Source organism: Gossypium raimondii, chromosome 1 (assembly GCF_025698545.1).
Source record: "Gossypium raimondii isolate GPD5lz chromosome 1, ASM2569854v1, whole genome shotgun sequence".
Lineage (NCBI taxonomy): Eukaryota > Viridiplantae > Streptophyta > Magnoliopsida > Malvales > Malvaceae > Gossypium > Gossypium raimondii.
Genome location: NC_068565.1, coordinates 43,959,138 through 43,974,345, shown reverse-complemented (window position 1 = coordinate 43,974,345; position 15,208 = coordinate 43,959,138). Strand labels below are relative to the sequence as shown.

The following is a 15,208-nucleotide window of genomic DNA, read 5'->3' as shown; positions in this document are numbered from 1 at the left end:
TAAGAATGAAATTATTATTTAATTATTTAACTAAAGAAGTTAAAAATATTAATTAAAAATTAAAAAAGCTTAAAATAACATGAAATAGAAAAGTACTAATGTGAGTGGGAGATGAATTGAACCTGATACTAAAAAATAAAATAACTAACATTTAACTATCCAACCAAACAAACTAATTATATTTAAAAAAAGTAAAAAATTGCTACTTAAAGAAAAAACGTGTCTAGTTGGGCGCGCTTTCCTGCCAGCTGTACAGAAAGCGCACCCAATTGGATACACTTTCACACACTCTCTCCAAAAATGACTGATTTCCTTAAATTTTCAAAAAATCAATCTATTTGACCAATAAACATTTTTTTGGCATATATAGCTAATTTAACTATCAATTCACTTAACTTACTAAATCAACAAAAGACGCTAACTTATCCAATAAAAAAATATATCGATTATAATGGAATCCTATTTATGCCGATAATAAACCCCAAAAAATATAGTGTGGGTCAATAAGAGTGAGCAAATCTTGATTCGACTTGAAAATTTTAATTTTTTTTCTTCAAATTTCGAGTTAAAAGAATCGAGTTATTCGAGTAAACTTGAATTATTTTTTGAATTTCAATTTGAATCGAGTTTAATTTTTGAATTATTTACTTTTCACCTTTTACCCTTAAATAAAATATCATTCAAAAAATCTCTAAATCTAAATAATAATTTTATTTATATCTCTGTCAAATTTTTAATTTATATATGCTATTTATATTATTAAATTAAATTTCATATTTTATACTATTTATATTATTGAATTGTTTAATCATATTAAATTTTTATAAATTTATATTAAAATTGAATTATTAATGATGTCATAAAATATTCATGTTAAAATTTTATATTGGTATCAATTTCACATTTTATCTTTAAGATAAATTTTAATAAAAAATTACATTTTTATATTTAATATATTTTTAATTTCAAAATATATAGTGACAACAATCAAAAGATAATTGAAACAACTAAACAAGCAAAGAGGCTAACTCATATATAAAAAATTAATAAATAAATCATGAGGAGATGTAATTTAATAACAAATTTGATGACGGTGAGTAACAGTGGTTACAAATATCTAAATTTATTTTTTTTAATTTAACTCGAACAAATATATTCGATTTTAATTTTATCTCACTCGACTCGATTCGATTCGAGAAAATTTTAAATCTAATTAAGATGATAAAATAATATTTACCAACTCGATTACTTCAAAAAAAAATTATTCAATTCGACCAAATGCTTACCCTTATAGGTCGAAGATAAAATTGACATGGACATGATCCATTTTCTGGCAAAAGCCCTTAAAATTATAATGTGAAGATTGTACATATTGGAAATATGTGACTATCCTTCCAACTTCTGTACTCATTGTGAGTGCCTATTATTTTTTTCTTTTTCTTTGATCATAAACACTATCCTTTTGAGTTGCACTAATAAATGGCTTTAATGGAGGAAATGGCTTCGTATGTCATAGTTGAGACTGACCTAACAAAATAAGTTTAGTTCATATAAAGGGAAAAATTCTACAATCAATTTGTACTGGGAAAAGGAAAAAGAGAGAGAGAGAGAGAAAGGATGGTTTTCTCAACGGTGTTAACATCAGTTCCAAATCTCTACCTTACCAGGAAACCCAAGAATATTCACATCCAAATTCGATGCCTATCGTCACCATCTGTATCAATTTCAAGTCAATCAAATTTGACCCAATTCGATTTAAAGGCTTACTGGGCTACCCTTTATGCAGAAATCACTCAAAAGCTTGAAGAAGCAATCCCAGTGAAATACCCAGATCAGATCTATGAAGCTATGAGGTACTCTGTTCTTGCAAAGGGTGCTAAGCGAGCCCCTCCTGTTATGTGTGTGGCTGCCTATGAAATCTTTGGGGATAATCGACTCGCTGCTTTTCCTACTGCTTGTGCTCTTGAAATGGTTGCCTCCTCTTTTCCCATTTATCCAATTTCCTCTCTATTCACATGATTTGATCTGATTCTTCTTTAGTAACCACGCTTAGGTATCTGCTTTAAGGAATATGGTATAAAACTTTGGTTGGATTACTTTATTCTAGTGTTAATTCTATAAATTTTTAAGAATCTTCCCTTTATGAAGCTCTAGTAGCTGCAGCATGTAATATCAAGTATTGGTTACTTTCTTCATGGAGTTTAATTTTTAGAGAATCAAAAACTAGAATTAATGTTGATTATGAGAAAAGGTAACCTTTTCCCGAATGGTTTTTGGATTGTTTTTGAATGATTATATCAATGTTCAAATTGACATAAAATCTCAAATGGAATGAGAATATAACCCTGGTGCAGTATGCTTTTGAATTTGTGGTTCACTGAATTCAATCTTGGTTATAATTGATAAACAAATGGATCAGGATTTTATCATATTTATAACCAGAATCACTGTTTGACATTGAAGTAGGAGGAGTTATCTTTTTTCTGAAGATTGCTGGGATTATATTTGCGCAATATCATTTGCCTAAACTGAGTAAGAAACTTAATTCAGAAATACAAGAAAGACAATTCATTGCTTTGTTAGAACACTCTTGAAGATTCACTGGCCATGGAAGTTAGTTTTAATATGTAGTATTCTTTGTTGCTAAATCAGAGCCCTGTAATCAAAGAGACGTCTGCAAGTTGTTCTATTTAAACTGAAGTTGTCTTTTATGTTGTCTGTATGTAGTTTAAATCAGTACCAGATGATCATAAGTGCAGGTTAGAACTGAACTTTTTTCATTTTTACAGGTTCATGCTGCTTCACTAATTCATGATGACCTTCCTTGCATGGATGATGCTCTAGAACGCAGAGGCCAACCTTCGAACCATAAGGTCTTTGGTGATGACATGGCAATCCTTGCTGGTGATGCACTCTTCCCTCTTGGCTTCCACCATATTGTCATGCATACGCCTCCTGAGCTTGTTCCTGAATCCCGGCTCTTGCGTGTGATTGCTGAGATAGCACGCACTGTGGGGTCTTCTGGCATGGCTGCTGGGCAGTTCCTAGACCTTAAAGGCGGCAACACTGTTGATTTTATCCAAGAGAAAAAATACGGTGCAATGGGTGAATGCTCTGCGGTGTGTGGGGGATTGTTGGCTGGTGCCAAAGATGACGAGATAGAAAGGTTGAGGAGGTACGGGAGAGCTGTGGGTGTATTGTATGAAGTGGTGAATGATGTTTTGCTGTCAAAATCGACAGAAAAAGAAGGAACCGAGGGGCAGGAAAAGAAAGGTAAAGGTTATGTGAGGTTGTATGGGATCGAGAAGTCGATGGAGATTATGGAAGAGCTTCGAAGCAAGGCTAAGAACGAATTGGATGGCTTTGAAAAGTATGGTGACTGTGTGGCGCCACTCTATAGCTTCATAGATTATGCTATTAATAGAGGTTTCAATGTTAGTGACTTGAGTCAATGATGTGCTTTTTTTTCATGTTGGTGAATTTACATTGACGATTGCTAGTTATCGACCCGGTTAACATCAGTGTGTTTCTTGAAATTTTCTAAAATACATCATGTGCAGGGGTACAAGAATATCCATGTCAACTTCCTTTGTCTGAAATGGGCTGATGAATTTGCTTGTTGGCCTTGCTATTATCTGGAAGAGCCATTAACAGAGCTTAAAAACCTCTTATAAAAAGGAAAAGGAAACAAAAGCATAGGGATGACTTTCAGTATCAACTTGTTCTTTTGTAGGTTGCTCGTCCAAGCTCGAAGCTTGAACAAAAAATATTAAATTTAAAAAATGAGACAGATTTGAAGTAAAAATATTAAGTCTAAAAGATGAGATAGATTTAAAGTAAAAATATTGTCTAAAAAATAAGACAGATTTGAAGTATGGATAGGGATTGGACTCTAGACTCTAAGATTTGAAGTCATGTTTGTAATGTGTTATTTTATCCTTTTATTTTATAATGTGTTGTGTTTATTTGGAGGATATTTTATATGGGTAATTATTTGATAAATTGTTGGTGGGGTTTTTAGATTCTACAGGTTATAAAAAGTATCACATTTATTTATATAATTAATTTTTATCTTATTTTTACTACATCTTATAATACATTTGTCAAACCCTTAATCTGCTTGTGAATTTTTTTCACTTTGGCGGTGTATTAAATGATTTTCTATTTTATAATCTTCTAAATTGTTTATGTTTAGAAATTTAAATGGAAATATATATAGAACAAATAATATAGATGAACTTAAAAGGGCTTGGGTTGATTGCTTAAAAGATTAAATTACCCTCAAATAATATAAACTTATTTTAATTATAGAAGAGTATTTACGTAATTTCCTAACCAAGTTGGTGAACCAGTTGAGGTAACAACTCAATAAAACACTTAATAAATAGTAAGTACATAGATAGATACACAAATATATGAAAATTTAGAACACGATATAAGTTATTGAAGTTTCAAATAAAATTAAAAATTGCTTTAGTTCAAATGGTAAATAAAAATATTTTATATGCATTGTGTTCTTAGTTCAAATCTTATTAAGGATAATTTTGTATTGATTTATAAAAATATAAAAAGACAAAAACACTCACATTATCATATAACTTCGCAAATACAACGGTTTTTTGGTTATTCCCTAACTGAGTTGGGACCCGATTGATGGGAAACACCAACTTAGTAAAAGGTTTAATAAATAGTATATAAGTATCAATACACAAATTTGGTGAGAGAAAACATTTTATGTTAGAAGTTAACTTTTTTATTAAAATTTATTTATTATTGGTGTAACAGTAAAAAAATTGTTTATAACTTTTATTAAACACAGGTTAAATCCCTAGACATGTTAATTTTTACTTCTTTTATTTAAAAACCATATAAAAGTATGAAAACGTAAAAAGACCATCAAAATAATAATCATTTAATAAAAGGGATAGTAATAATTTCCTAACCGAGTTGGAATGCAGTTAAACCGTAACATCAATTCAATCAGGGGTTCTATTAATATCATATATATTATTAATACCATGCATGGGTCTAGCTTGGCTCATGAACACCTCTAAGTATAGGTAAATGTACTGAGCATGTCCTATTTTTTATACATTAGTAATCACTGACCCGAGTCCTAGAAAGGATCTGTCTCGACCCGTGACCCGGATAGGTCTCACCAAAAGATTGAGTGCGAGGCAAACCACGAAAGGACATCAAAGCGAGCTTGCGGACTTAGAGGATCCAGCTCGCAAGGCAAGGCCGCAGATCTAGCTCGCAAGAACCCAGGGATGGCTACAGTCTCAGCTGATATACACCCAATGAGCTCACAGAAAGGACCGCGTGCTCCGCAGGCCACCCAAACACATGTCCAGCAAGTACGGAGCCCGCCCAAAATGTTAGTCCCAGGAACAGAAATGACCGCATGCTCTGTAGACATGTACCTAGCAGACCTGGAGTTCGCAGAGAATGTCAGCACTAGAGACAGGGAATGTCAGTACTAGAGGCAACGAAGTCAAGACAAAATAGTGAGGCCCTATCATGAGCTGTAATGGCATCTGTAACAATATGTATAAATACCTGAACACTCATATCAATAACATACGAAAAAATATTACTCAACAAATGGTGCGGTGAACGTGGATTGAACACGCGATCTTTAGATTTTTTCGAATATGATTAAGCTTTTTTTAGTTTTCAAAGCAAATGGCTTACTCGAGTGAAAATTTCCCCTTCAACTCTTCGTTAGGATAGGCCGAAGCGTCAAGTTCCAGTGACCAGTACAATAAAACAAACTTATTTGCCGGGTGGTTCACTTATAGATCAGAAAATCTTGACAATACGGTCTATTGGGGAGCTTCTAACCCTTTGGACTTGAATACCTCTATCGATCAGGGGTTGCCACTCCATCTCATCCAAGAGGTACCCCCGTAGTAATTTCTAGCCCTTTAGGAGCAAATGAGGTTTATGATGGAACAGATGGCCGTTCAGGAGGCGCGGTTCAGGCAATAACAAGCTTTTCAACAGGAGCTGTGAAGAAATGTGCATTTTGATAACTCTAATTTTTAGGATAATGTAAACACGTAGGATGAGGCCCTAAGCACGCAAAACAAAGAATAGAAAAATAAGATGGACGAGTTGTGTAGAGATGTATGGATGTTACACTCTGAATCGCAGGACAGAGATTGACTATTTTGTTCCAATAACCCATTTAGCTCTAAAATCGCAACGTTGAACTTACCATGTGACTTCAATGTCCCGAAAGATATGTTCGAGGGAAGAAGGGACCCTTGAGCTCTTCTGATGCAGTACAATGACTACATGAATGTGCTGGGAACATCAGATGCAGTGAAGTGCAAAGCCTTTTCCACAACACTCAAAGGGAATGCCAAAGATTGGTACCTATCATTTCCATAAGATTCAGTTTAAAACTTCTTGCAATTGGGACAGATGTTCTTGGGTAGATTCAGAGCCCACAGAACGATCATGAATACGCCTATGGGACTCATGTCCATGAAACAAAGAGAGGGCGAGTCCCTTTAGGAATATGTGAAGAGGTTCCATGCGGTGACCCTAAACACCAAAAACTTGGAGAACTAATGGGCCATAGATGCCTTTATCATGAGAGTACAGAATGACTACGTACAATATTCCTTCATAGATAACAGACCGCAGAGTTTGGCTGACCTTTACGAGTGAGCCCACAAGTTTACAGAAGCAGAGGAAATCAAAAGAGTATCGTGTGCCACCTTTCAGAGAGAAGACAGACAGTTCAGAAACAAGGAAGGACCTCGCAGCAAACAGAGCCCCCTAGCCAATCACTGCGAGTAAGAAATGACATGCCACAAAAGAGTCAGGCTCATGGTGACACACTCAGGGATCCCTTGAAATATTAGCAAAACCACACCAGAAGATATGTTCCTCGGGGAAGGTTTGAAGCTTACACCCCATTAAATGCTACTTGCTACATTCTCACTCAAGTTAAGAGCTTTGGGATCCTACCCATGCCACCCCCGATGAGGAGCATTGGGAGAAGCATAAACTCGAGGGATCGGTGTATTTTCCACGACGACATGGGGCACAAGACCGAGGATTGTTTCACGCTGAAAGATATATAGAAAAGGCGGTCTGAAATGATAAGCTCGCTGAGTTCGTAAATCAGAGAGGTTTGCAGCAGGGTCAGAGCTTGAGCAAATATCCCAAGGGTAAGCAAAAAGTTAGAGGTACCATCCATGTGATTGTAGGTATAGACGAGGATTGGACAAGTTTCAATACAAATATGAGGGCATACATGTGAAGTGTAATTTCCGTTAGCACTCCTAAGAGGCCACGACAGTAAGAGAAGTGGAGTGTGAAATTTGGTAGTGACGATAAAGAACCTGTCCATAATGAATAAGGTAATGATCCGATGGTGGTATCGGTAACAGTCGCGAGTTTTGAGGTCAAAAGAATACCAGTAGATAGCGGGAGTACAGTAGAAGTGTTGTATAGGGGCGCATATCAAAAGATGAGGCTAAAGAAACATATGTTGTCCAAGTCTAGTCTGTTGTACGGTTTCATGAGTCACCCTGTTGAGGTGAGAGGCTCAATCACCTTACCAATCACCTTAGGGATGATGAGCACACAACCATGTAATATTTTCGATTCCACGTGGTAGACCACCCAATGGCATATAACGCCATCTTTGGAAAGCCAATAATGAAGATTAAAAAGATGGTGGTCGCAACATTCTATATGAAAATCAAGTTTCTGACAAAGATTGGGGTTGGATTCTTGCGATCAGATCAGTGGACTACAAGGTAAGGTCATATGTTGTCTGTCAAGCAAGCAAGAAAGCCTGTGGTCGAAGGGCAAAGTTCACAAAGACCTGAATTGACAAGTCAGGTTCTTGATTTAAATAGTTTGGATGTAAGAGATGAGCATAGAAGTAAAAAACCTAATGTCGTTAACACACTGAGTCTCTGCAACTATTTTTTTTATAGTGAAGAAAGGACTGTAAAAATTTCTTCAATGTTGGAAGAAGAAGAAAAAAATATATTGATGTGATGCTTGAGGAAGAATTTGGATGTTTTTTCCTGGTCCGCAGCAGACATGCCATGTGTGTGGAGCCCCAAGTAATTGTGCACAAATTGAACGTACTCTCAGAGCCGAAGCCAGTAAAGTAAAAAGGAAAAAAGTTCGTGCCACAAGTGGTGGAAGTGGTGAAACAGGAGGTAGCTAAGCTGTTATCAGCAGGGTTTATCAAAGAAGTGGAATATTCAGATTGGGTTTTGAATCTAGCAATGGTGAAGAAAAAAAACGACAAATGGAGAATGTGTATTGACTTCACCAACCTCAACAAAGCGTGCCCTAAGTACAGTTTTCCTTTACGCTCTATTGAACAATTAGTGGATGCCTCTACAAGTCACAAGTTCAATTTCATGGATGCTTTCTCAGTATACAATTAATTTTTTTGGATCTAGGTGGCCAGAAAAAGACAACCTTCATCACAAAGGAAGGGTTTTTTTTGTTATCAGGTCATGTTATTCGGCTTTAAAAATGCATGGGCAACCTATCAGAGACTAGTAAATAGGATATTCAAGAACCAGATAGGTTGCGGGCTCGAGGTCTGCGTGGATGACATGTTAGTAAAGATCGAGTCGATGGGGGAACATGTGCGAAGCCTATCAGAGACATTTGCAGTCCTAAGGGCTTATAACATGAAACTAAATCTTGAGAAGTGTGTCTTTAGTGTGCGAGCTAGTAGGTTTTTGGGGTTTATGATTTTAGAAAGGGGGATAGAGATGAAACCAAAAAAGATCAAAGCCATCATAGAAATGCCTCATCCGTGAACCGTAAAAGACATACAACGTCTTACAGGCAAAGTGGTGGCACTTAATTCATTTCCAGGATGGCAGACAAGTGCCTCCCCTTCTTCAAAGCTTTGAAAGCCTTCTTCTCGTGGACTGAAGAATGTCAGACGGCCTTCGAGGAATTTAAAGACGGACTGAAGAATGGCAGACAAGTGCCTCCACTCCACTTTTAAAATCACCTCGGGTAGGAGAAACCCTCTACCTGTATTTGGCTACATCAGAAGAGATAGTCGCAGTAGTACTAGTTAAGTCAGGGGGTGTCCACCAATTTTTGGTATACTACACCAGCAAGGTACTCCAAAACGGTGAACTGAGGTACTCAAAAATAGAATAGTGTATCTATACTTTGATAATTGCAGCTCGTAAGTTATGCCTGTACATCCAAGCCTATCCAATCGTTGTGGTTACCAATCAACCTATGAAGGAAGTGCTGTCCAAGATAAACACTTTAGGAAGGGTAACGAAGTGGAGTATTGAGCTTTCTAAATTCAGAATAGACTTCATCTCGTAAACAACAATAAAAGGACAGGTGCTACCTGACTTCATAGTAGAGTGTTCCTTTGAAAGAACTAAGGATGCAACAGGTAATGTGGGTTACAACTTGAAATGGTGGATAGTAAATATCTTATAAAAATAATATGTTGTATAAACGTTGATGGAAGTTAACAATTTGATTAGTTATATTTTATGATGAGACATAACATGCTAACAATTCCATATGTTTTACTTTATGGTAAAACACCATGTATTTCATATTTTATACTAAAATTACTTTTTTGCTTGTTGTACACCGTTTAGTAGCTAACCCACATCCATAAAAGTGTACATGAAACTGATAATTCAAAAAGTTGGTTAGTTTATGTTGATGTTTTTTAATCATAACAGGATCGAGAGCACGCGTATTCATAATCGACCCTAGTGGCAACGAATGGCTGCACAGATTGTCATTAGGGTTCTAAACATCCAATAACACCGCTGAATATGAAGTCTTAGTATCAGGACTGCAATTAGCACACCAGCTAGGAGCGAAAGACCTGATTGTCCACCCAGATTCGCATTTAGTGGCAAAACAAATAAATGGAGAATACGATTTAAAAGAAGCTTTGCTGAAAAAATATTATGCAAGGGCAAGCCAGTTGTTTATAGGGTTCGACAAAGCTTAAATTAAGCAACTCCTGAGAAGTGACAAGACGCGTGCTAATGCTTTGTCTAAATTAGCATAATTTGTTATCATTGAACAAAGAGGGAAATCTTAATCGAGCATAGAGAGACCCCGAGCTATGATGCACCGCAAGTATTATGCATGGATCAGGATGAAACCTAGAAGACACCAGTACTTTGCACCCTCCAAGTCGAACCAGACAACCAAGATAAGAAGGAGCTAGCAAAACTACAACGCAAAGTAGCTAGGTATGTCATTATTGCAAATTAAAAATATTTGCTAAATTCCTAATATATAATTCGAATATTTGAATGTCGTGAACTCATCTGATTAGACACTGAATTAAGATAACGTATTTAATCTTACTTTTGATAAGTACACCATTTTGGAGGGTATACTATATAGAAAAATATTTTCACATCCACTGTTGCAGTGCCTATCACTACCTGAGGCTGAATATGTTATGCGAGAAATCCACGAGGGGATTTGCGATGATCACTTAGGGAGTAGATTACTCACACAAAAAAAATTTTAGGCAAGGGTATTACTAGCCTACAGTCCAAAAAGACAAACACCAGTTGGTTCACATGTGTGATTCCTGCTAAAGAAATACCAAAATTCAGCGACAACCAGCAGAGCCTCTTCAAGTCATGTCAGGTCATTAGTCATTCGCAACTTGAGGGGTTGTTATCCTTGGCCTGTTTCCTATAGCCACGACACAAAAGAATTTTATAGTAGTAGATGTGGACTACTTCACCAAATGGATTGAAGCTTTGACAACTATCACAGAGAAACAGATGGAATCTTTACTGTGGAAATTGATTGTCTGTTGGTTTGGGATACCTCGCATGATTATTACGAAAATTGATACGTAGTTCGAGGGAAAGTTTAAAAATATTTACACTGACCTCCAGATAGCTTTAGCTCAAAGCTCAGTGAAAACGCCATAGACGAATGGGTAAGTAGAAACAATGAACAAGAAAATTCTAACAGCCCTCAAGAAAAAAGTTGGTGGAGCTAAAGGCGCTTGGTTGGAAGAACTGCCTGGAATTTTATGGGCCTTGCGAACTACACCCCATATCTTAATGGGAGAAATAACTTTTTCGCTTATCTATGGTGTAAAAGCTGTAATTCCTGCAAAGGTTGGTTTGAGGTCGCACAGAACACAACACTTTAATTAGGAAGCTAATCAGTAGGCTATCAGGCTAAATCTTGATCTGATTGATGAACTCAGAGAGGCAGCTAAAATTAGAAACGCCACACGCACCCAACAAGTAGCTTGCTACAACAATTTCAAGGTAAAAAATAAGCACTTCCAAGTGGGTGATCTTATCTTAAGAAATATCAAAACTATTCTACTTTCATTGCAACAGGGAAAATGGCTCCAAATTGGGAAGGGTCATACAAAGTTATAGAAAAAATAAGTTACCGAGCATATAAGCTAGCGAGAATGGAGGACATGGTTGTACCACAAACTTGGAATACCCAACATCTCAAAAAGTATTATGTCTAAATCCTTATCCTGTGAATACTAAGGATCGTAGGATAAAAAACCACAACCTCTAACACAGTTAGTAAGAGTAAAGTTCCCAACTGTCATACTAAGGCTTGCAGGATTAAAACAGCAGCCTCCAACACAGTTAGCGAGAGCAAAGCTCCCAGCTATCATATTAAGACTCGTAAGATTAAAATCGGAGCCTCCAACATAGTCAGCGAGAGCAAAGCTCCCAGTTATCATACTAAGGCTCATAGGATTAAAGTCGCGGCCCCCAACATAGTTAGTGAGAGCAAAGCTCCCAATTGTCATAATAAGATTTGTAGGATGAAAAATCATAACCTCCAATATGGTTAGCAAGAGCAAAGCTCCCAGCTGTCATACTAAGGCTCACAGGATTAAAACCGAAGCCTCCAACATAGTTAGGAAGAGCAAAGCTCCCAACTATCATATAAAGGCTCGCAGGATTAAAACCACAACCTCTAACACAGTTAACGAGAGCAAAGCTCCCAACTGTCATACTAAGGCTTGCAGGATTAAAACTGTAGCCTCCAACATAGTTAGCGAGAGCAATGCTCTTAGTTGTCATACTAAGGCTTGCAGGATTAAAACTGTATCCTCCAATACAGTTAGCAAGAGTAAAGCTCCCAGCTATCATAATAAGGCTCGCGGGATTAAAATTGTAGCCTCCAACATAGTTAGCGAGAGTTACAAACTCCCAGCTGTCAAATTTAGGCTCGCAGGATCAAAACCGCAACCCTTAAAACAACTCATGATCTCACATCCCCAGTCAATTTTTTTTGAAAATTTCTCAAGTATAAAATAGCTCACGGATTAATACTCCCAGCTGATTATTTTAGAAAATTTTCCAAATCTAAAATAGTTTGCAGATTGATATTTCCAGCCGATTATTTTAGAAAATTTCCTAAGCCTAAAACGGCTCGTGGATTAATGATCTGAATTGGTGATTCTAGGAAAATTTTGTAAAGTGTCGAAATTTCAGAGCTTCTATCTGAAGCTTTCATAATAACGATATAATTATGCGATAAATGTGATAAGCTCGCAAAAGACACAATGACAACGACTATTAAAAGTAAATTTCTTCAAAATAAAGTTTTCATTTTCATAAAAAGAAAAATAACAAACACAAGGTAACTATGATGTATTATACCCTATTCTCCATCAGCATATTGGCCCATATTGTCGACACGAGTAAGAGATGCAACATCGTTGTTCTCAGCGGAGGGGGCCACGTCTTCATCCTCAACTGGGTCCTCCTCTAAATAGAAGTCTAAAGAATTCTTCTAGGGGGACACAAATGAGTCCCATGCAGAACCTGAAGGATAGAGCACATCAAAACCCACCTCACTCATATCCACCAACGAGAGCATCGAGATCCACTTTACGCGCATCGAAAAGGCCACCAGCGACCTAAGTGTGCAACAATATGTTCATTTTCAGCTTGGAGATAGACTTACACACATTCTTAGCCATCTTTTTCTTAAATTTCTCTAGAGCCTCAAACTGATCTTACCTTGCCCTCACTACTTGAGAATGGCACTCATTGATGATCATCTCCGTCTGAACGGCATGCTCTGTAACAACCCTATCTAGCTTAATTTGTGTATCCTTTTTGCTCTGCCTCTTAGTGGCCACCTCGTAAGCTAACTCGTTCATTTTAATCTCAGCAACAGTCAAGACTCTGTAAGATCCCCACTCTATTTACTGATAACCTTATTTTCCTCATTTATTTTAAGATACAGCTTACGAACTCTGGCCAACTCTGCCTTAGTCTCTAAAGCTCACTTTGATGAGCCTCTTCATATTTCAACCCCACCATGTTAGCTTCAGAAAGTAAGGATTGTAGGGATGAGGACATGCTAGATGCAAGAGGTATTCGTGCGCTACTTAAACTCGTAGCTTCTAGCACAAGAGCTTGCCATCTGAGGGACACATCGACAGGATTATATGGATAATCTTGCGCACTCAAATCTTCACACCATGAAAATGAACCTCCATTATTCCAAATGGAGCTTCTTCAACAACAGGTATAGAAGGAGATACATGAGGGACAGGTGAGGGAGTATCCTTATCAATGGCAATTAGCGAGCTAATAAGATGAACAGTCGGTAAGCTCATCACTGGAGAACTTAGAGTTCTAGATACAGTAGTACTAAGACCAACGGGGTCTGCCCTTCTCTTAGTACATTGCGTCAATTATGTACTATTCCTTTTATCCTCGCTGGTAAAATCAATGCGCACAGCCCTTGCACTAGTCTTGCGCTTTTTATGCTCCCCACTTATCACATTAATCAATATCCATGGCCTCGTTGATCTTGCGAGAAACACTGTCATTTTTGCTCGAATCGCTTCTAGAACTACGATTAACGCTTGTATCAGCAATAATTCTATGATTAATAGGGGTAATTAGCAAATTAACTTTACTCCTACCACTTTCCCCTTGCAAAGACGCATCAAGAGCAAATGGGCGAAGAATCATCTCGCAAAAATGATAATAGAAATTTATTGGTCCCTCATTGAAGCCCCGCAATATCAGACCCAACTCATCCACAGTATCATAAGGCCATATACTTCTTTCAGGAAACCCTCCAAACAATATTGAAAAACATTCCTTGTCGTGATCATATCCTCCAAAACCAACAAACGCCTAGTGCGAAGCCTTTAAAATTGGGTTTTGGCTTCTTCTATGGGGAAGGTCTGTTGAAATAAACATGTCTCAGCTCGGTGAGGACCACTTTATGGGAAATCCAAAATCATCACCAATTTTACTGCGAACTCGAACATACTTCCCTTAATTCAGGAGAATATTTGAGCAATGATTCACAATAATGGTATAAACCCCCATTGAGTTCTTCCGGTTGTGACCTTTTGGCTGATACAGGTGCTGGAAACCGGCGAGTAAAGGGACCTTATGCTAAGAAAAATCAATGAAGTACGCCATAGAAATCCACCATGAAAAGCCTGAGAGTTGACTGGGGGGAAATGCCGTAATCCTTGAGCAAACTATAGAAGAATGGGTACAGCGGCAAGTGGAACCCAGCCTTAAGCGAGTGAATTGGTAGCAGCAAGCTGTCCTCGGTGGTTTCACACAGCCAATGTGATCCCTCTGGGATGGACAACTCATAATCGAAATTGGGGAGCTTTATCCCCAGCACAGCTAGAACCTGTTGCAGTTCCTCCCGCTTAGTAGTACAGAAGTTTAGTCATCACTAGAGCTCGAGATCATTCTTGTGGTAAATAGGCTTGAACTATTCGGTTACCGATCCCTCTCATCTTCATCATAATATTGGTAAAAGAAGAAAGCACAAATTAAAAAGCACAAATGTTTTTGAAATTACCTTTGCTTCAGATTGTTGAAAATGCTAAGTGTGAAAAATTTAAGGTTCTGAAGGTTCCTCTTTTTAAAGAATGATTTCTCTTCCCACTCTTTAACAATTCGTATAACCAAGGAAAATCAACGATCCAGATGCGAGCAAATAGAAACGATTCAACTTTCAACGGTCAAATACGCATATTTGAAACCCGCTTTCACATGTGGCAGAATGATTGTTATGCATCACAGCTCGCAGCCAACCGAGTAAGCTGCATTTAAACTTGACATGATGGACCTAAGGAGCTCCACTTTATAACACCCCTTAGGCCCACTGGGGGGAGTAAATTGTTATACATCAGTAATCACTGACTCGAGTCTTAGAAAGG

General features: G+C 37.3%; 1 protein-coding gene across 1 annotated transcript; it reads left to right on the top strand.

The window, feature by feature from the left end:
* Nucleotides 1-1,406: 1,406 nt before the first annotated feature.
* LOC105785947 (heterodimeric geranylgeranyl pyrophosphate synthase small subunit, chloroplastic) lies at nucleotides 1,407-3,571 on the top strand. Its single transcript, XM_012612159.2, has 2 exons — nucleotides 1,407-1,971; nucleotides 2,790-3,571. The coding sequence occupies exons 1-2, from the start codon at nucleotides 1,618-1,620 to the stop codon at nucleotides 3,453-3,455; spliced, it is 1,020 nt and encodes a 339-aa protein (XP_012467613.1). The 5' UTR covers nucleotides 1,407-1,617; the 3' UTR covers nucleotides 3,456-3,571.
* The last annotated feature ends 11,637 nt before the right edge of the window (nucleotides 3,572-15,208 follow it).

Bases quoted from the DNA above. Each gene is read 5' to 3' on its own strand.
- LOC105785947 (XM_012612159.2), top strand. From the start codon at position 1,618: ATGGTTTTCTCAACGGTGTTAACATCAGTTCCAAATCTCTACCTTACC. The intron at 1,972-2,789 runs GTTGCCTCCTCT...TCATTTTTACAG, and splicing joins CTGCTTGTGCTCTTGAAATG to GTTCATGCTGCTTCACTAAT.